Below are 22,843 nucleotides of genomic sequence, written 5' to 3'. Positions count from 1 at the left end.
CTGTATCAACATAGAGAAGTATTTTGCAGTCCTACTGAGAAGCACATGTCCCAAGGAGGCATAGTAACATGTTTCTGGGATTCTGAATTCTATGTATTGATAAATGAACTTTCAATTTATCATTTCTAAAAGGTCCCTGTAAAAGAACAGAGGTTCAATCCAGGGACAAAAAAAGTCTCAACCTTCCACAAGCTTTGCACTGAAAAGGGGAGCAAGATATGGTACGATAAGCACAACTGCATGTCATTCTCTGAGGAAAGGACAAGCTGTAAAATCACCAGAGAGCCAAAGACATAATTATGAGCTGCTCAGTGATTATTCTCTTCTCCTCACCAAGACCAAATAACAACAAATACGAATGAAGAGCACAGCATCTCAGTATCTCACTAGGACTCAATGTGTCCTCAAAATGTAGGAGAGAGGAAGACATGAGTTAAACAGATGTCTCTGGAGATTTCACATGCTATTCAAAGCAATGCAAACATGGGTGGATGTTACTGTGGTTGTTGCCGTTGTTTGGTTACTTTTGCCCAACTGAGCAATAGATACAACTGAGACTCCTACAGGTGAAAAGTTCTCCCTAGAATTTAATGATCGAATAGACTCTTTAGATTCATTTCAGAATTATGTTGATAATAAATTAAGTAAGAACTGTAAGTGGGTTATAGAAACATATATTATCATTATTATTTCTTACAAACTTTAGTCCCAAGGTGGGTTTTATATCCAGGTTAAGGAATAGATGACATGAGGAAAAAGGACAGGGAAAAAAGTGGCTATATTTGCAGATGTGTAAAAGAACCATGTTTGTGTTTGCAAAAAGAGCATCAATAAAAAGGCTCATTTAAGATGGCATTGATACATAATTTACATTTTATACTGTGTCAGTGAGTACCACCATAATATAATTACTGGAAATTAGTCAAGATTTCTCCATTTCTTTCTTCCCATGATCGAATTTCCCATCCTACTTTTGCACAACCGGCATATTTTGATATAAAAGCTGATAGTACAGCTTTCAATTTTCAGCAACATATTGTTTGTTTTATATTTATCAGCTGAGTTGAAATAAAACATATCTCCCACTGAAATAATGTCTGAAAATATTCCTAAAAATATACCATTTATCAAGGAAAAATATGCTGCAATTCTGGCAACACCGCTAAAATCTTTTTCTTGAATTCTCTAAAAGCTCAATACAATATAAAGAGATTTATGAGGGTGGGAGGGTGAAAGATTTTTCTAAAAAAAATGCAGAAAGTGTAGTGTTCCACTGGGAGTTTTTTCTGAGCTAATGGGACTATTCCCCCCCACCCCAAATTGCCTGCTTAAAACATAACATGGATTTTTTTTTCATTTATAGCAGGTTTGGAAGAAATACTTTTTACATGGATTACTTTAAAAAATGTATTACTTTGTTTTGAATGTTTTACAGAGATGTTTCATTTTAATACATTACTTCCCCAGATGCTTTTTTTGGCTTCGGTTAAACTCTCACAATGACATCAGGCTACTTTCTTGGATGAAGAAGCAGTTATACAATTGCAAATGTATACAAGTTGGCCCAAATACAGCCAAAATGGAACCATGACAAGCCCAGTGATTTAGATGAGAGAGGTTGCAGGGCAGAGTGAAGATTATTCACACACATACACACAAACACATACAATTGAATTTCAATGATCTGTTACAATTGAGAAACAGGACTGTTTCACTGCAATGGCAGAATAAACAAAGTTTCCAGACTGGGAGAGGCAGAGTTAATGGAAAAGACTTTCCTTGCCTCCTCTACTAGCTTTCTGTTCCTCATATTTTAATGATAAGTTGATTTTAACTTAAAAAACAAATAAACGAACAAATAGTGCCCTTAGATAATTGTGCTAAAAGACAGGATAATCAGAAATCCTTCTACCAGGGCTGGTCAATCTGTGGCCCTCACACTAATTTCAAGGGGCCCCAGAAGCAGCTCCTGTTAGCAATCAGCTCAGACTATTGGCAAAAGCCATGTGTTGTAACCTCCTGAGTAGGAGGAAAAAGAAGGTGGGAAGGATGTCAGAATGGATGACCCCATTTTTTGAAGGGGTCAGATCCTGAACCCCCTCTTGGATAAGTTCTACCCACTTTTGATACTCCATTTCTTCTAATGAAAGGCAGCCTTCAACAAGATAAAATGTACACTCACCCTTCTCTGCTGTCATAGGGAAAATATGTATGAGTTTGGGGCAACAATGAAACAAAGCTAATCAAAACGTTAGTAACATGCTACATTTTGTTTAAAACAATTGAAAATTACTGAAAGGAACAGCAGGTTTCATACCTAGGCCCCACTGACCATTATGTGTGTCATGAATCCATACTCTTACCTTAATTTTTTTTAAAAAATATGTTGCTTATAATTTAAAGCAAAAATATAATAAAGTGTACATAATATAATAATAATGGTAAGATTTAAAATATTATATCAGCATAAAGCCAATAGATAAGATATCTTGGAGAATAAAAGAAGTTGGTGTGTGGTGCTGAAAAGGTATAAAAGGAGGTGGCAGACAAGCATTTTCTCAGAGCATCTTTCCATAACTGGAGATCGGTGGCAATAAGAAACTTTTTCTAGGCACTATCTGTCATATTTGTGACAGTAGATAAGCTTAAATGAGATCCTGAAAATTGCCTTAGCACAGACTCCATGATCTGAAATACAGAATTAAGTATTACATGATATTAAGAGCCCATTTGGTGTAGTTGTTAAGGCACAAGGCTAGCAACTGTGAGACTGTGAGTTCTACTCCTGCCTTAAGCACAAAGCCAGCTGGGCCAGTCCCTCTCTCTCAGCTCTAGGAAGACGGCAAGGGCAAACCACTTCTAAACAATTGCCAGAAAAACTGCAGGGACTAGTCCAGGCAGTTGCCAGGAGTCAACAGCAAGCCAAAGGTGTGCGTGCACACACCCACACACACCATAATATTACATTAAGAGTCATTTATTTAATTCAAACTTACAGTAGATACACCAGATATATTCTGGATATAACTAACATATGTTCTTCATATACAAGCTCTAACCGCTAGTGTTTATACATATGAAACTATAAATATGATGAGTTGATAACATCTGTTCTTCTTCCTCTCCCTATCCCCTCACCACTTCAGCAGAAACGTGGCTGCTGCATATAATCCATACAGAAGTTGCTGATATTTACAAACCACTGAATATCTATAGAAAGGTACAGATTTTGGTTCTAGCCTTCGCGGCTCCTCCTCCGCTGAAGCCAAGGCAGATGTCAATCTTGTTACCCTTATCATGACCTGAGTGGTATAATCATATCAACCTAAGCCGCTCTGGCATGTAACAAAAAAATATGTCATGTGTGGGCAAACGTGAAATGTATTTTTCCCTTCAGAGAATGAGGATAGGTTTTTAAAGCAGGCTGGCTACGTTAGCTACACTAATATAATAAAGGAGTGTGCTCTGTTATGCAAAGAAGTTGGACTGCACAAGATACAGAAATCAGTGTAAGAAATATCTGGGCTGTACTCCACCTACTTTTAGTGGTGCACGTACAGTAGGTGTTGGCGCTGTCTATTACATAGCAATTTCCATCATTTTACAGCTTTCACTTCACTGGACCAGTAGGATGTTTTTCCAAAAACACTGAATGGCAAATATTAGATCAGTGAGAAAGGAGATACAATACTGCCAAAAGGCTACCGCTTATATACTGTAAAATCTGGACAATTTCTGCATTATTCTCTAGAATGTAGCCAATGGAGATCATGTTTATTTTGCAGGATGCTTGGTCTCACCAGGGATGTTCCAACTTTATCACAGAATTAGTTACCCAGGAGTAAGAAATGTATATTAAATATCACGGACAATTATGCCTGGCCCTGGACATCATATACAGAACCCAAATGAAGTTGCAAATTATTTTTCCTTATGATTGAAACTGTTAAATAAAGATTTTATCAAACTTTATTTTAAAGATATAGATGCATTAGAAACTTCAATTTTTGGGAGAATGCATTCGTCTCAGTTAGCTAGTCCATTCTCAATGGACATTATATCAACAAAAGCATGTTGCACAATGCTAAATGCTATAATAGAAAACACTTTACTTACCTTTATTGTACATATTTGTTGGCACTTGGACATCACTCAGAGTGACATTCACAGGCAAGTTATTGAAATGGTCATTTGGTTCAAGGATGAATTCCTTTCCCAGTTCTAAGAAATTTCCATCTTCATCTCGTTCATTAATGAGAACAGCATTGAAATATTCATACTGAAACAGAAAACCAGTGATGATAATCTATAAATTGCTCTCTTAAAACACTTGGATAAAACCAAAAGACAATCTAATCCAGCATGGATCCCACAGTGTCCAATTAGATGCACAAGGACAGAAGAAAAATTACATAAATTATTACTTAGAAGCAAACCATCACTGAACCTGGAAGCTATTTATGTCTGTCTGTCTGTCTGTCTGTCTATCTATCTATGCAACTTTGTACCACTTCAATCATAGATGACTCCACGAAACTCACAGTTTGGGATACGCATCAAAAATATCAGCAGTCTAAAACAATAATTGTAATAACCCAGTATAATAATAATCTATCTGCATATATTCAGAGCATCACACTTAACCAATGTGGTCCCTGAAGGCCTTCTAAAATGACCAGATTTTCATGAGTTTCTGCAACACCACAAGGGAAGTGGCTGTTCTTGACCCTGGAAGAGGCTATCCAATAAGAGGAGGAGAACTCACAGAGAATGCCCACCTCCTGAATCTTCTCCTGTCACATTTACCAATAAATGGGGACTCTTGGGAGTCACTATCTATTTGTAGGCACTGGGGAGGCATATTCTACAATAAACAAGTGATCCCAAAGATACTAGGCCCAAAGCCATAAATGGCTTTATAGCCAGTTTAAATTATACATAGAAATAAACTAGCAATCCGACCATGGAGCATGGTGTTACATGACAGTAGCATACAAGCAGCTGCATTCTGCATTTTGGGGTAGTTTTTAAGGGCAGCCCTAGTAGAGCAAATTACACTAATCCAATTGGGAGGTAATAAGGGTGTGACTACCTCCAATGCCTCCTACGCCAGGAAGGCCATAATTGGTGTACCAGCCAAAACTGGGCAAAGGCCCCAGTGCCCATGACCTCCAGTTACTCCTCAAACAAGGGTCACAATAAACATGGCTATTCATTTATTTCATGTTCTGTAAATTAAAATGTGTTTGGAAAGATCTTTTGGAGCCTATTGATTAATTAATTTAATATCTCTACTATTATTAACATCTCAATTAATTGTATTTGTGGTAAAGGAGAGGTCCCTTTAACAAAAATATGTGCACCAGCTTTATTGTTGCAAAAAGGATGGAACAAATACAGAGACATCCTAAATTATCAATGGCTGGACCAACTTCCCTGGCAAAAGATCTAGAGTTTTTGTTTGTTTGTTTGTTTAGAAAGAAAACAACTAATGAAAAGCATGAGAGATGTATATAATTACATGTAGAATGGAGAAAGTGTACCAAGAGCATACTAAGGATCACCCAATGAAGTTGAATGATCAAGATGGACAAAAGGAAGGGCTTCTTCACCAAATGCCTAGGTGCACTATGAAATTTGCTACCACAAAATACTGGGAGTCCTCAGTTTATCAACTCTAATTGGGACCAGAATTTCCATTGCTAAGTGATGTGGTCATTAGGAAAAACATCACGTGACTGCACCACTTAGCAACAGCAGTTTTGGTAGTCCTGTTTGTGGTCGCTAGGACCTCACGCTTCTCCTGCCCTGTTGTGCACACCTCTGCTTCAACTCCCCTCACCCATCTCACTCCCATCTCTGCCCTTTTGGCACCCTGCACTGCGCTGGCCCTGCCACCCTATTGCCCCTGCTGCCCCTGCTGCCCACCGCCCCCACTACCCTGCAATCTGCTGTCCCTACTGCTCCTGTCACCCAGCGCGCCACCACCCCTGCCACCCTGTGCTCCACTGCCTCTGCCATCCCTGCTGCCCACCACCCCACCACTCTACCATCCCTGCCACCCCGCGCTCCACCGCCCCTGCCATCCTGCACCCCACTGCCCCTGCCACCCTGCCGCCCCTGCTTCCCACCACCCCTGCCACCCTGCATTTTGCTGCCCCTGCTGCCCCTGCCGCCCCATGCTCCACTGCCCCTGCCACTGCACCGCCCCTGCCACCCTGCTGCCCCTGCTGTCCACCACCCTGTGTTCCACTGCCTCTGTCGCCCCTGCTGACCTCTGCCATCTTCTTCCTCCCACTGCTGACACAGCCTTCAGAAGGCCTGTATTAATTCTTAGACAATAGCCAGGGATATCAATAGCTACCAATCATTTAGATTCATGGGAAACATGTGTTTGAAACCAACTGTTGGAGAACAGCTGTAGGAGAGAGTTTGGCACATGTGTCTTCCTTTTGAGCTCCCAGTGGTATTGAGCTGCTCTCAGCATGACTTAGCAGGGTTCTTTTTACGTTCTTGTGACATTTGAAGGAGAAAGATTTACAGATTACAGGATAGATTTAATTTTTCTTCAAACATTAAATAACAGATAAGCAAAAAGCAATTTAGATAATAATATTGATTATTTTTTAGCATGACCTAGGTCAAACAGGGACTATATCAAGCTCTTGGAGCAAGTGAAGTCTTTGGTAACCAAGGATTTTAAACAGCAAAATAAAAACAGAACAGAGAATATAGTGTTGAATATGTCATGTGTTTTGCTGTTATGGTACTGTTTTACCTTTACTTCAAGTATTATATTAAGTCATTTTAATCATAGATACCAAACTCAGCCAAGATCTTCATACAATCTTGTATATTTTCCTGATTTAGTTGCACTGTCTAGATAAATTCTTCACCCAACCAGTTGAATATTTTTCCTATCAGAGTAACAATTGGCCCTAATCATATTTGCAAGACTTCACACAATAATTCATTATAGGCAGCAGTTAAAAAATGATAAGTTAACTGTTTGATGACCACTACACTGTCTTTAAATTTGGGGAGCTACTTATACTGCCAAGCTAACTCAATATTTCTATACCCAATGGCAAAAATCATCAGAGTTTCAGGCAGAATATATCCTCCACCATACTCTTAAAAGAAAAAAAAAAACTTTAAAACCCCTAAAGGATATTGAATGCTACCCTATAATGAATCAGGCTTTGGGGCCATTTAATCCAATACTGATTAGTAATGCTCCCCCAAGGTTCAATCAAATGTTTTTCAGATATTTTTGAAAATTCCTGAGACTGCACTGGAATCTTCTGAATGGAATGTATATGATCTACCATGGAACTACTGACCCTCTTCTTAAAAATCTTCTAAACAGATTATACTACAGCTTTGCTACACAACTTCCACTGAATTCAGAGTCTCTTTCAAATGCCAGGAGCATCTGAGTTAAATCAACCAGCAACTTGGAAAAAAAGGAAGCATATTCATATCTGTGGTTCTCTGTGCCTAAAAAAGTGTTACCTATAGTGGTTCCCCAAGCACCTACACTGACATTCTTTAAGAACAGATGATCAGAAATGGACTAAAACTGTCAGGCTCCCAGAACTGAATTCAGAAAAAGCTGCCCAGTCATTGATATGGTATGACCAATAAAAATACCATTCTTTGCTAGGATGAAGTCACTTGAAACAACTGATTGCCCTCTATGAATATGAAATGGATAAACTTAATACCCACAGGGTTTAATTGTGGCACTTCTTTCTCTCCCACAAGTTAATTGGCATTGCTTTGTGCTCCTTATCCTTGGAGCTAAGTGAATGCTGGTTGACATAACAGATATTTTGGCCCTGAGAAACTTTAGCTCCCAGCAGGAGTTCATCTATTTCAGCATTCTATGCTAACCAGATGCATTTGGGGAGCCCCAATTTTCTTCTTTCCAATTTGTATTTAAAGCAACAGTTATCTATGTTAACAATAAGAGAAATGGAAATAAAATTGAACTATGCAAAGCAAAGAATTTTGAATTTGCAAATAAACCAGGGAGATGTTTGGCTTACAAACTGTAAAAAGAAAAAGAAAAGAGAATGATACTGAAACTACAAGAGGGAGACATTGTATTAACAGAATACATGGCCATACAAAAAACATTTTATCAATACTACTCTAATTTGTGTAAAGGACATGATATTCTGTTGGAGAAAATAGATGAATATTTGATAAAGCAAAATTTACCAAAGATTACAAAAGAACAAGGATAAATTATGAATAACAATAAAGGAAGTTTCAGAAGTAATTAAAAAGAGTGAATCAGGGAAGATACCTGGGCCAGATAGATTACCGAGTTTGTATTATAAATGCTTTGAGGATGAACTTTTACAACCTTTACAAAATATGATGAATTCTATTTTACAGGGTTGAAAAATGCTAGAGACTTGGAAAGAAGCTAATATAACATAAATACCTAAAGAAGGACAAGACTTGACTTTAGCAAGGACTTACAGACCAATCTCACTGCTGAATAATGACTAAGTTTTTTACAATTACTTTAGCTGAAAGATTGAAAATAATTTTGCAAGAAGTTATTCATGAGGGTCAATGTGGGTTTTTCCTAAAAGACAGTTGAAAGACAATGTTAGAACTGTACTGGATATTTTGGAATATTTGGAACAACATAACGAAAAACAAGCCACACTGGTCTTTTAAGATGCAGAGAAAGCTTTTGACAAGGTTTTGGAAGGTATGAATTTTGGGGAGAATTTTATAAAATGGGTGAAATCCATTTATACTTCATAGACAGCACAAATAATTGTTAATGGAGATTTAACTAAACCATGTGAGATACAAAAAGGAACAAGACAAGGTTGCCCACTGTCTCCTCTTTTATTTTAGTTCTTGAAATATTGAATCAAGACAAGACAAGAGGATCATAGGCATAAAGATTAAAAAAAGAGTCATACAAATTAAGAACTTTTGCAGATTCAGATATTGGTTTTGGCAGACCACTTAAAGGGAATTGAATTTTTAATGAGTACATTGAAAGAATTTGGGGACTTAGCAGATTTCAAGATGAATAAACAGAAGACAAAGATTAAAAAAATATATGAAGATACAAGATCAAACAGAAATGATGAATAAAAATGGGTTTTAAGATTGAGAAAAAGGAAAAATACTTGGGTATAACTATGAAAAATATGAATTGTATGTTGTTTCAAAACAACAATGTTAAGACATGGAATGAAGTTTAAAAAGATATGTTAAGATGGGACAAACTACAATTATCACTATTGGGTAGAATCTCTGTAATTAAGATGAATGTTTTACCTAGGATGTTATTTTTGTTTCAGACAATACCTGTTTTGACAACTGATGTACCATTTAAACAATGGCAGAAGGATATATCTAAATTTGTATGGCAGGGGAAAAAAGCAAGAATCAAATATAAGGTACTACAAGATGCAAAAGAAAGAGGAGGATTGGGTCTTCCAGATTTGAAATTACACTTTGCTGTCTGTTGTTTAGTTTGGATGAAAGAGTGGCTGTTGTTAAGAAATAGAAGGCTATTGGAATTAGGATATGATTTGAGATTTGAATGGCATGGTTATCTATGGTATGACAAAGCTAAGCTTAATGTAGATTTCAAAAATCCTTACGTTAGGCCATCCTTAGAGCATGGAATAAATATAAATTTAGGTTTTGCTCAAAAACATCTTTGTGGCTTTCAGTGCAAGAAGCATTCAACAGATGAGAAACTATAAGTAAACATAAATGGTTAACTTACTAGAATTCTTTCAAGAGAATTGTAAAATGAAATCAAGAGAAGATTTGACAATAGAAGGATATACTGTATTTGTCAATGGCTTTCTTATGTACAATTATCAGAAAGGTTTAAAGTGGATAAAAGATTTTATGGTTTTGAATGAAGTAAGACTGAGTTTGAAATAGAATTATGTAGTCATGATGAACATGTTATTGCTAAAATGTATAAACTTTTGCTGAAATATGAGACAGAAGAAGAGGAAGTGAAAGAATGTACTATATAACAACTGCAGCAAGACTATTATGTGCTTAAAAGTGGAGAGGTTCAACACTACCCACAATGGAGGAATGGTTGATGAAGATGATAGAACTTGCAGAGATGGCTAAATTAACCTCCTTAATTAGAGAAAAGACAATAGCTACATTTATGGCTGACTGGAAACCGCTTATAGACTTTTTGCATGAAAAGGAAAAAAAATGCAGTTGATGTGGTTTTGATGATTAGGAAAAAAAAGAGAATAGAAAAAATTGAGCTTTTTTTGTAATCATAGAGTAAGAGATAATTTTGTAATTATATTTGCTGCAGAGAAAACCAGAAGGTTCTTCTTTCTATTTATTTTTATTTTTCTCACTGCACATTTGCTTTTGCTTTTTTCTTCCTGTCTGCTTTTCTTTGTTTTCTCTATTTTGTATTAGTTGGTGTTAATTTTTATGTTCTCTTTCAAACTTTTAATAAAATTCAATTAAAAAAAAAAAAGCATTCTGCCCTTGATTCATGAAGGAGTATTTTGTAATCAAGGTATGTGTGACTGGAGATAAATTGTTCAAAAACTATTTCTAATAGAAATCATTCTACTTTATCCTATCACAAATTTCTCTAAAAGTTGGCATTGTAAATGCATATTTTTAATGTTAGCCCTTTAAAACCCTAACTATTACTGTTGCATATTTTATTTCAGATACTTTTCTGTTAAATTTAAATACGGGGCACAGTCCTCTAATATACTTTGTTTTGTTCAAATCTGAAATCTAGTGGCAGTGGAATGCCAACATTCATTCCCAATAGAAGTCACGGTACTTCATTTTATTCACTGATGAGTGTTGCTTGATTTGCCCTTATAATATAGCAGGCCTTTGAAATCTAAAGTGCATTTTGCTATAAAGAGAACAAATTCCAGGAGTGGTCTGCATAATATTATTTGCACTCAAGTTAGTATTGATCCATTAGGATTTTTTCCTAGATAAAGCTTTCCTGTATTCTTCTATTATCATCTTATCTTTATTACAACAGTTACTCTGTAAATATTCAGATGCTGGGTTGATATGTCCGTCCAGCTTTCTTGGCAAGCCTTCTTTGTCAGATGGTAGATGCTGATGCAATGAGTATAACTTTCAATACAGGCACTTTTGTATAAGCAGAACTCTATATAAGGAAACAGTATGTGACAAAGAACTCTGTGATCACTTTCTTGATCTTCCTCTTCCCATTTTTTTTTTAATACAAATTTGTGCATATTGTAGAGTCCCATACATGCTGTCTTTTTTATCTACTCATATGCAGTCTGACATAGTTACCTTTTAGTCTTTCACACTCATAGGATACTCGGACACAGCATATTTTTTTATTTGTTTTCCATCCTCCAGTCCTTCACAAATCAGTTTGAAGCCAATCTTTAATCATCTTCATTTCATCTGACCTTAAAATGCTAAGGACAGGCAGGGAAAACCATGAGGCAAACATTTATCCTTCAAACTGATCAGTAGGAGGCTATCAAAATGTGGGATTCGAACAGTATGCCTTCCCTGAGGTGCCATGGCTCCTGGAATAAACAAATAGTTATACCTTTTTTTCTGCATCCTCAAAAAGAGAAAGAAAATAAGTTGTTTGAACTACCCTACCAATCGATGCTTTCAATACATATTGTCAAAGGAGGTGCACAGTTCATCAGTCTGGGAATAGACTCTTCTGAATTCCAGAATGTTCCATTTCTCTCCAGACTATGACAAAACTCCTCAAGATGATACAGTTCAGAAGAAGTAATTTGGCAGTTTCAGAAAGTAAAGCCCCTCCAAACCAGAAATCATTCAAGGTGTTCTGGAGATAACACCCCATACAAGACAGGTCTCTTTCAATGGTGGACCATCTCTAGAACTCTTAAAACACTTCTGGTTCAAACTATTTCTTCTGGAAACCCCCACTCTAGGAATGACATGGTCCAGAGAGAAATAGAATAACCTGCAGTTCTCCAAAATGGTCCATTCTTGAATCTATTAATTTTGCGTGTCCCTAATGGTGCATGCATTTGACTGGTGTATATAAATGTGCGTGTGTGTGTGAGAGAGAGAGACAGAGAGACAGAGAGAGACAGAGAGACAGAGAGACAGAGAGAGAAGGGTGGGGGAAGAAAGACAACGCCATAGTGTATAATAATAAGATTTGTAAGGTCTTGAGCTAACTTCTCTTATGGTTTTATAAATTTTGGGTTCTGTTTTTATCCACTGTCCACTGCCTAGAATTTCTCTAGTAAATGGGCAGCTATGTGACTTAAAAACAATATGTGTATGTGCAGGCATGTGGGCCTCAGTGTAGCATTTCTTATGGGGGGGGATGTGAGTCTGCTATGAAGGCGTCATTTCTTCTGTTTCTATTTAAAGGGCTCTGCTCGTTGTGATTCTGTAAAGATGGCACAGTGGCGTTTTTGCAGCTCTATGCTTTTCACAGTAACTCAAAATATATAACGTACAGCTTTTATGTATGTATGTTTGGGAAAGGGAGTAATGGGTCACTTCAGCCCAAAGGCAAGCATTAAGTGCCCAGAGCTCATATAAGCAGGGATAATAAAGGCAGGCAGTATTTTTTTTTCAGATTATGAAATCATTAAGAAGGATTAAGACTGTGAAACTGACAAGAATGATTGAGAGGATTCACTAATTAAAGCTGCTTACTCTATCTAACCAAGAAAATCAAACCTTTCTCCTCTCCTAGCAGTTTGTGAAACTGGCACATTCTGCTTCCCCTGATGCCCCCTAACCCATTTCAAGAAGGCAGGAACATACATCATCATCAATCTGCCCCCAGTCCATAGCAAAGGCAATTTCCACCTGTCTTTTAATACACCATACCCAAAGTAGCCTTTTTCAACTTTTGCTAACACAACAGGGTATGTGGTCTGCCTGCTACTCCTCATTTCAAGGCATCTCATCACTTGTGGAGATGGGCAGCTTCATAAATGGATTAAATAAATAAATAAGTTCCTCTGCTCTAATTGGCTATTGGGCACTATGGTGGGCACATCGTTTTCCCTCAGTGATGTGGTCATTGAGGGAAAGTGATGTGCCCACCACAGTGCCCAATAGTCAATTCTCCTAGGACCAGGAATTATAGATGTCTGTTTTGCTTTGCTTCCCCCCCCCCTTTGTGAAACAGTAACCCTCTGATTCCCCCCCCCCAAATAACTGGTGAAAGGTTGGACTTTAAAAAAAAAAAAAACTTCACCAGTGGATCAGCGAAATGGTGGGATATTTTAAAAAAAAAAAAAAGACAGGTGAAATTACCCAGTGTGCTACCAGTTTTTTTCTTCTACCCCAAGTGACAAGAAGAATGGTAAAACTGGAGTCTGAGAGAAAATGTGTTTGGAAAAGGGTCAGAGAAAACGAGAATCAAGACACAGAGTTTATACAAAAGAGGTTCATGGAAAACATGAACAAAAAGGTGTTGATATAAAGTGAAATGGCTCCCTGATGTCAGGCATTCAGCAGGAAAAAAAAATGTTTTTAAAAAGCTTGTGCTTTATAACTAGAGGCAGCAGCTGAATCTGTCATTATTATCACCGTCATTCATTGCAGTTTATGACAATGGGGTTGGTCTTTCAGCAGATGCATTATCTCAGTGGCAAATACCTAAATTCCTGAACTTTGATGCAACTCTAGAGATATTGGGGTAGAGTGATGGTGGAGCCCAGTAAAGTAGAAAGGCTGGTGCATACGGACATGTTGCCTTTCGGGTGCTGGGTTTTTTTGTTATGGTGGCTTTTTGATTTCTTTATTGTTTTGTGAGCTGCCCAGGATTATGGTGCATAAGATGGGAAGCCATATAAATTTTTTAAATAAATAAATATTGACTGGCCTCTCAGGAGCTTTCTGATGGGGGGGTCACAATGGGAGCAACTGCCTAGCCACAAATATGAAGGAGGACTTGTCCAAAGTGTGGTGCAGCATTGGAAATAATCAGATGGCTCAATGCTTTCCACTCAAGACAGTAAATTTAATCCATTAAAACAAAAGCCCAAGAGTTGAATGATGCCATTTTCTGGGCATTTCACTTGAACTTCGGGAACTTCATATGAAAGTGTTCACATTCTGCATCTTCTGTTGTTAGTAACTAGGATCAAAGGACATCTTCCCCAACCTGCCTCTCACCATCAGACTTCTAGTGTGGAGAGAACCCCTGCCTGCTTCATGGCCAAGGCAGAGGAAGGATTGGAAGTGTGGTCAGCAATTTCTAAAGCCATCACACTTTTTTGCTGGCCCCAACACTGGATACCAGAACTGGGAAAAGCCCCAGAAATTGGGAAAATTGATTGAGATTGGCTTCACTGATATGATTGTCTATATATTATCCCTAGCATAATTAGGTTCTACTGGCAGTTGAAGCTAAAACCAAGCCAATAAAAAAGAGGTTGGCCACAATCCCCAGCCAAAAAAAAAAAAATCAACTTTGCTATAATATGCAGCTAAACTGATTCGTACCCATTAGGAAAAGAGGGAGAGGACAATTCCACACTGCAATCTAAGCTGGTGGCCTCATGTGCTGCTCCCAGCTGCTTCTTAAGCCAGCTTCAGACATTTCAGTCCAAGCTGCGATGGGCTGCTGGGCTGGTGCTCAGTCTGGACGGTGGTCATGGCAAGACCTGACTGGTCATTCCCCTGCATCTTGCCCCTCCCATCAGTCCAGGAAAGGCAAGACTCACTGGCTGGCTCCTCCATAGACTAGTCTACCAATGCCTGTCTTCTCCTTTGCTTTCCCAGATGTCTACACATCTTTCTTCCCGCCCCCCCTTTATTGTAGTATCACTGTTCTGGTACTACAATAATTAAAGCAACAGGGTGTTCTTTGCTTCCTACTTGCTGCTGGAGGTCCGCAGACATTTTGTAACAAGGAAGAACTGATAGTTCAGCTTCAAAGAAACAAAAGTAGCAAAGTTCCTAAGTGCAACTTATACACGTGGTTCTCGTTTAATGACCACTTGTTCACCGACCATTTGAACCTATGACAGTGCTGAACAAGGGGGACTTGTGACCAGTCCTTGTACTTAAATAAGCTGCAGTATCCCTGCAGTCACATGATCACAGTCCAGGTACTCAGCACCCAGCTTGCAATTATGACATATCAGCATCCCGCAGTCACATGATCACCATTTGCAACCTTCTTTGCCGGCTTCCTACAAGAAAAGTCAGTGGGGAAGCCAGCAGGAAATTGTAAATGGTGATCATGTGGTGTCCTCACTTAATGACCCGTGGTGATTCACTTAACAACAGCAACCGGAAGTGCTGGAATTTCCATTGCTAAGCAGTGTAGTCACGTGACATTGCACTTTATGACTGCATCACTTAGTGATGGATATTCCAGTCCCAATTACCATTGTTAAGTAAGGACTACCTGTTAAGTAAGGACTACATGTTAAAAAGACAGGAAGGGAAGCTTTGGAGCATTGTGGGTAGGAGGTGGAAAAGCAAGGGGAGTATGCATCACCCAGAAACTGAAGAGATGACCATTCGAAGATGTAACAGCTGAACGAAGCAGAAGCTTCTAGGGTTCAGGTTAGTTCAGTGACTTAATAGGCAATTGTTGGTTCAACTTCAGAATTACATGGACAGCATAGCAGCCCAGCAGCCGAAGATAAAATGGCTGCATAGGGAAGCAACCAGCAGCTGGAAGAGAGGGGCCATGCCAGGCAGAACAGCTGACTGAAGATGAGCTGCTACTAAAATGGAGAACATCCACTCTGAAGGGATTATGAGATCTCAGGATGGAAAATACCAGTTTTGAATCAAAGCTGGAAAACACAGACATGGGTTGTATTTGCAATGAGGAGGAGGAGGAGGAGGAGGAGGAGGAAGAGGAGGAGGAGGAGGTGGTGGTGGTGGTGGTGGTGATGATCTCTTCCTGAACTCAGGAAGCATTCAGTGGCCCATTCCAGTGATAGGCCATGCAGACATGCAGATCTGCCCCTAGTGTTTTAAGCAAACCAATGTAATGGGGAACATAGGTGCTGAGCTAATGCAAGGATGGCATAAAAATCTCACATGGAAGTGTTCATACACTTTATTTCCATCTCTCTCTCCTTCTTATTCTCTCTCTCACACACACACCATCAATTACTGTGAGAAAGGAGGACAGTAAATAAGTACAGGTAGTCCTTGACTTATGACCACAACTGGGACTGGAATTTCCATCACTAAGTGATGCAGTCATAAAACAAGATGTCACATGACTGCATCTGTTAGGGATGGCAACCCCAGCACTCCCTGTTGCCATCGTTAAGTGAATTCCACTGGTCATTAGCCGAGGACCCATCCCAATCCAAGCCATTCCGGGCTTGGTCCCTCCTAGCCCTGAGCCTCAATAAGGTAAGGGACTGCCTCCAACTCCCCCCCTCCCACCTACCTCTCCCTCCATCTCAGCCCTTTTGGCTGCCCTGCACCCTGCCTTACAGGGTGGCAAGCAGCCTTAGAACCACGCAGCTCTGGGGCTACTTGCCATGCCCTGGGAAGCCACAGGTGCCCTTGCCACCTGTGCTTCAGAACCCCTGCTGCCCTGCACTCCACCGCCCCAGCTGACCTTGCCAACTTCTTGCTCCCACTGCTGATGAGGCTTGCCTGGCATGACCCTTCACACCAAGAAGCCCCTTTGGCAAAGCCAGCAAAAACAAGTCAGCAAAAGCAAGCCCCTTTGCATGAAGCCAAGCCCCCCCCCCACGCTTTCCCATTGGGCAAAACTGCTTCCTACCTTCCCCATTGGCTGGCATTCTTACAGTATTTGTGCCACGCTGCTGGGCAGTGCAGTTCTGCAGCTGCTTGCCACCCCACAAGGCAGAATGCAGAGGGCCAAAAGGACAGAGTTGGGGGGGATAGGTGAATGGGGGGAGTTGAAGGGCCCCTACAGTCGTAAGTGCAGGTGGGCTGCCAAGCTCCCAAATTTTGATCGTGTGACTGAAGGGGTGCTGCAACAGCTGTAACTTTGAAGACTAATCATAAGTCACTTTTTTCAGTGCTGTCGTAATTTTGAATGGTTGCTGAACAAGTAGTCATAAGTCGAGGACTACCTGTAGGGAAGAAAAAGGTATAATAAGGGAAGTTATTATACCAGAGCCTGTATTGTATGTTTTTTAGAGAGGGATTCAGGTGAAAAATCTGTTTCATTTTGGAAAGTGCTTAATTATTTTCGTCAGCCAGACCACAACCTGGGTTCACTAATACTTCTAGAATAATCCTGAAAAGGGTGTCTGAGGGGAGAGGTTATGGAAAGCTTTCCATTTAAGCAGAAGAAGGTTTGCTCTATAGCATGTTGTGAACATCTGCAATTGATTTCTAGGGAAAAAAATTGTGTGTGACAGTTGAAAGGTGGTAGAAGGAAAATTAAAAATAAAAATGGTTGAAAAACATGGAAAGCTAATCCATCCGGCATGCTGAAACCACATTTGAGATAATGCCCTGGGGGAAAGTGCTAAGGCTTTATTTGCTCACAACAGAGACACAAACCACTAAGCTCTAAGAGAAAATGACTTCAATTTAATCTTGTCAATAGAGGTCAACCTTTAATACAACCTTAACAAGGTGATTCCAAAGACAGCACAATATGTCATGTCCAAAATGTATTAGGTTAATAAACATATAAACCTAATATTTACATTAAGGCAATCCTATTAGGATACCTTTCGGGCTCACTATGACATGACCATAAGGTGAGATCAATTTACACACCTAGAAAGAATAACAATAAGAAAATCTGGGCATAAGATGTAGTGACTGAAAAACAATTAGCATTTATACAATGCATTCATACAGAATCCATTCAAAGAAATCCATAAAGCAGTTTATCACAGAAACCTTTTTCATAATGCAGTATAATACGCTACTTGCCTGGGTAAAAATATTGCTATGTCATACAACATAGGGCTATACAGCACTGCAGAATTAATGTGGAAAAGATCTTTCAAAGCATGTGAGAACCCAAATAGAGGAGCTATCCGAAATTCTTTAAAGCAGTTTTATCTTTTCTCAGACTCTCACGACTGCCCCAGCACATGACCCTAGGAAAAGAGGTGGCTGCTTTAAAGAGTCACAGACCAGTTCCATGTCAGAATCTCTACATGCTCTGAAGGGTCTTTTTGTAATAGGATCTGAGGAATTGCAAAGCCCCAGTAGAGAACTGGGTAGCTTAGTGGAAGTTGCTTGTAAAAGGCTCCTGCTTACAGAGATCATGGCATTAGGATTAGCTATATTTGGAAACCTGCTCAGGCTAAACTTCAGTGCTGACCACCTGGGCGTTATGAAGCTGCTGTTACTCCATGTGTCATTTCCTTCTACATGCCTTCTTGGGCCTTTGGAGTGCCCCCTTCTCTTTGAAAAGCAAAGAGAATTAGGATTAGAGGAAGAGCAGGTTTCTAGGCACCTGGAAAAGTTCAGATTGGCCTGGGATTTTGAAGTCCCCAGCTGGGGGGTAGGGGGAATGTTTCAAAATCAGATTGATTGCCAGATTTTCTGGTCCTTGAGTGACCAAACTCAAACCAGGATGGTCCTAATTTGCAGGAGATGGGGGGGGGGGGGGAGAGACACCTCAGGCACAAGAAACAACACATCCTAAGAAAATGTCTAGTTTCTAGGAGCTACCGGCTGGCCAGCAGCAACAGTGGGAGCAGTGAGGGACATAAGCAGCAGAAGGTTCAAGCCACAAAGGCAGCTGTAGCAGCAGTTTTGTACGTGGTGCAGAGCAGAAGACAACTTCTACCTTTGCCACTAATGTGCCTGTGTGAGTATTTGAGGTATACCGAAATGGCAACTGGGAATCAGGTCTTCCAGTGTCCTGGGCTTTAGGTGCCATGAAAAGACATGGCACGAGTTATCCTCCTGCCGACAGGTTTGTGCTACCTTTATAATGTTGTGCTTTTTCACCTTTTTCCCCTTCAGATTTTTATGCTGATTATTCTTTCTGTAAACCGTTCCCAAAATATGACTGGATGGTGTTACAGAAAGATTTGAAATAAATAAATAAGCATAGCCACAGCTCAGGTGCAGAGAAGAATATATTTCCCATTGGTGGATGTAAGCTATTTATGGTTTGAACAGTAATCACCATCACTATGATGTATGCCCAGAAACATATTAGTAACTAATGTAATAATTATAAAATGTGTGTGAAATGTTTCCACGTGTAATTTCTCATCAACATCTAACATTTGGCAAAGAAAAGGTTGAATATTTGTTAAATAGGTGCTAGGACTAGGGCTACAGTTGTTGAGGCAGGGAACCAGGAGCCCAAAACCACTTAGGATCCTTTTGAAACCCAGGTCAGATGCCACCAATCAGCCAGCCTGAGAAACATACTGCAAGCAGACCTTTACAACAAAACAATGAAAGAGATCACCAGATTCTTAGTCTTTGTAGATGATCTTCATTGTAACTAAGGTTCCTTGTATCTGCAATAAAATTTCTATTTTACTCAATGTGAGTCCTTGACTCACGGTAAGAGTGTCAAGTCCCTAGAAAAAGAATTATACAGTGATTGAAGCCATCTCCCGACAGCAGGCGTGACAAGACCGGGAGCCTTGGAAATGTTACTAAATGACACAAGACCAAAGATTACAGGATGAAGGAACAAGTCCCCTGATGTGTTACGCCAGACTTGCAATAAAGGAAAGGATCACATACACATTACCAAGAATCTTGTTCAAATGCTCAGGTTATACCACTGAAACCTGTCCATTATAACTGAATAAGCATGCAGGGGAGATGTATCCTAACAACTGCCATTTCCATGAAGTATAAGAAATATAATAGTAATTTACTACCTAGAAAATTGGGATAATTGGTTTGATTTACTGCTGAAGGGCCAAGCTTCTGGGCACAGCAGGAAGAAACAGGAACTGTAATTTGTATAGTGCTTTACCACGTCATCTGTATATAAAATTAGTGACTTAAGCTACTCTTTACTCAATTTTTGTAAAACCCCATTCTTGCCCTGGAGTGTTTTTTTTTTTTTTTCTTCCTGCCCAGCTTCAGGTCACTATGTAGGGATTGTGTTTGCATAAAGAAGTATTACACATGATTGAAAATCCAGCCAAAGTTATAAGGTGAACATATTGGGGTCAAGTGACTAAAAGTACATAAATTAATATGCACATTACACAAACTAATTATGAAAATAGGGAGCCGGGGGCAACTGTCAAGTCTGCTTCCTGCCTCCCCTCCCCACCAACAAACCTAGAGCCATAACTCTGGGATCAGGCATCTGTACAATGCAGAATTGTGCTGCCTAGGGTTCTTATTTTTCCCTTTCCTTATTTAATAGATAGATTTTTAGGAATGTTATTTATTGTACTATCCACTTTTATGCTAAGTAAGTTTTGTTAGAAGAAAAATAAATGACTCTGTGGGTGCAACGGGATGACTGAAGCTCCACCCCATGTTATGTGCATGAGATAAGTGTGATGCATGTTAAAAGAGGCAGGACTCTGATCCCCCAGGCTATTTTGAAGTTATTGGCCCACCTTGTGGTTGCCCCTGCTTACATAATTTTTACCCAGCACTTAACTATATGCTACGTATATACATACATGCGTATATACATATACAGTATATACACACATACATACCTACATACAAATACACATGCACAATCATACACATACACTTTATTTATGTGTTTAATTAATTAATCAAATTTAGAAGCCACCTGACTCCAAATAACTCTGGGCTTCTTACATATTAAAAGAGTAATGGTATGTGGGAATGATCTTGGGAGACAGGGCAAAGAGACGCAACCAAGGGAATGGTCAGATAAAAGGCAGCTGAGCCCTCAGCAGGGATGTGGGTGGGGCAAGAGGCTCAGAGGAGACCCTGCCTAGATTCTTAGGCTGTAAAGAACCGCATGATTTGCTTAATGACCATGTGATTCACTTGACCACAGTGATTCACTTAATTACCATCACAAAAAAGTCCTAAAATTGGGTACAGTCACGTGATGCCTTGCTTAACAACTGCCTTGCTTAATGACAAATGTTCCAATCCTTATCATGGTCATTAAGCGAGGACTACCTGTACATTTTAATCCTGGTCTTCATTTAATTATTTCAGTTTGCTTTATGGTATGTGATGCCCTAACCCTAAAAACAGCATAGGTGACTGTTTTATTTACTGTCTGCAAATAAGCAACTCACATGACAAGCAATACAGATGCCAAGAAAAAAGGTTTAAAAGCACAGACATTTCTAAGTGTTGCTTTGGCAGAATATCTACCATCAATTGGTGACTTATGTATCACCCTCAAAAAAAAATACAGATCTGCATACATTTTGCAGCTTGTAATGTAAATGTACAGATGAAAATGTTAAAGAAAAATTCACTATGCTTTAAATTCTGTTCCTGTCTCAAGATTTGGAATGCTTGTGGCCAGGAGATCAATGCATGCTATTCAGCTTCTAATTGTTGATAGGCAATTTCAAGATCGCTGATCTCTCTTTTCACAGTCCTTTATCTTTACACCAAACTTGATGGCCTTTCAATATAGGATGCCATCAAATGAAATAGCGCCCTTAGTAAATTACAGCACAAGACTCTTCTTATCACCAACAAAATAAAACAAAGCACCCAGAAAATATCTACTGACAAACGAACCCACCGTTTCAGAAGCTTTTTATTCAGGTTTGTTGATAACTGAATAGTTATTGCAGGATGGCTCACAACAGCATGACTTAAAGACTAAAAGAATTACACAAGAATCAACACAAAAACATTCAATATTTCTAATAAAATAAAACTAGCTATATTTAATTATGAAGATTAAAATCTCTGCCAAATACCATACTAATAATGGCATAGTTCCAGCCACTAGAAAAACAAGGCACACCTTCCATAGACTTGGGATGCAGATTATCAGAAACAGTTTCAGGTACTGTTTTTGCTGTGAAACAAACCATGCCACAATTAGAGAACAAACCAGCACAATCTGCACATTTAGCACATCCCACGCCAACACTCAGTTTCTGAAAACACTAAAATTACAGGCTTTTTCATGAAACATGAGAATGACATAAGGATCTTAGCCCTCTTATGTATTTGGCAATGGATTTGGGGAAAATATACATTTAGCAATCTAATAGCTTCAAATTTGGGAGAAAATCTACTCAAAATATGTCATCGATGGTATTTAGCACTATATAAATTGAAAATGAGTTATAATCTGAGTAACAATTGCTGCTGGAGTTGTGGGAAAGGCCATCCAGAATTTTTCAGTTTGGGGAGGGGGAAGGAACTGTGAAAAGATAAAATGGTAACAGAGGTTTGTATAAAGTACAGATTAAAGGCATTTCTGGAGCTTTATTATATTAAAATATCTCAGGATAGTTACAGAAGTGATCAGCAAAGTTCCAAAAACAGTCGTTGCCTTTCATTGGAAGTAACCTTTTTTCTGTCCTTTATCAAGTAGTTTTATAAACTCTGAAGTATTGGAACTATAGAAAAGAATTCCACATGATTCACATACGCAATGTTTATATTATTTTGGAAAGCAATGTGTTATTTTAGCTATTGAGGTGGTATTAGTCCAATGCATATCTCTCTTCAATAGGACAGGAGAAAATACAGTCTTGACAGGTGCAGTTTCTCCTATCCTACAACACTTCTCTCAATGAGGTCTTCCAGATGGATGTCTCTCCATACCACCATGTCCTGCCCTGATGATACCATAAGATGCCTGCAGTTATTCCAATTTCTTTGCATCCTTCTTCTATGACTTTCCCCACTGCAAAAAGTCCAGCTTTCCTTCAGAACTTAGCCTCATTCATGATACCATTCAAATGCCCAGATTTCATAT

At 39.1% G+C, this 22,843-nt stretch overlaps 1 protein-coding gene across 5 annotated transcripts in view; it reads right to left on the bottom strand.

The window, feature by feature from the left end:
- The window catches only part of CACNA2D3 (calcium voltage-gated channel auxiliary subunit alpha2delta 3), a 577,343-nt gene that overhangs the window by 324,425 nt on the left and 230,075 nt on the right, over window positions 1-22,843 (bottom strand). For all 5 annotated transcript variants that reach the window (XM_088134187.1, XM_088134188.1, XM_088134191.1 and 2 more), the window contains exon 5: window positions 4,117-4,279. In XM_088134187.1, coding sequence (XP_087990313.1) covers window positions 4,117-4,279 — 163 coding nt within the window. The remainder of the gene's footprint in view (window positions 1-4,116; window positions 4,280-22,843) is intronic.

This window comes from Python bivittatus, unplaced genomic scaffold (assembly GCF_059951505.1).
Source record: "Python bivittatus isolate LINGU-HERP-01145 unplaced genomic scaffold, Pbiv_v1 ctg000080_np1212, whole genome shotgun sequence".
NCBI classification, from domain to species: Eukaryota; Metazoa; Chordata; class Lepidosauria; order Squamata; family Pythonidae; genus Python; species Python bivittatus.
This window is presented reverse-complemented; position numbering and strand designations above follow the sequence as displayed.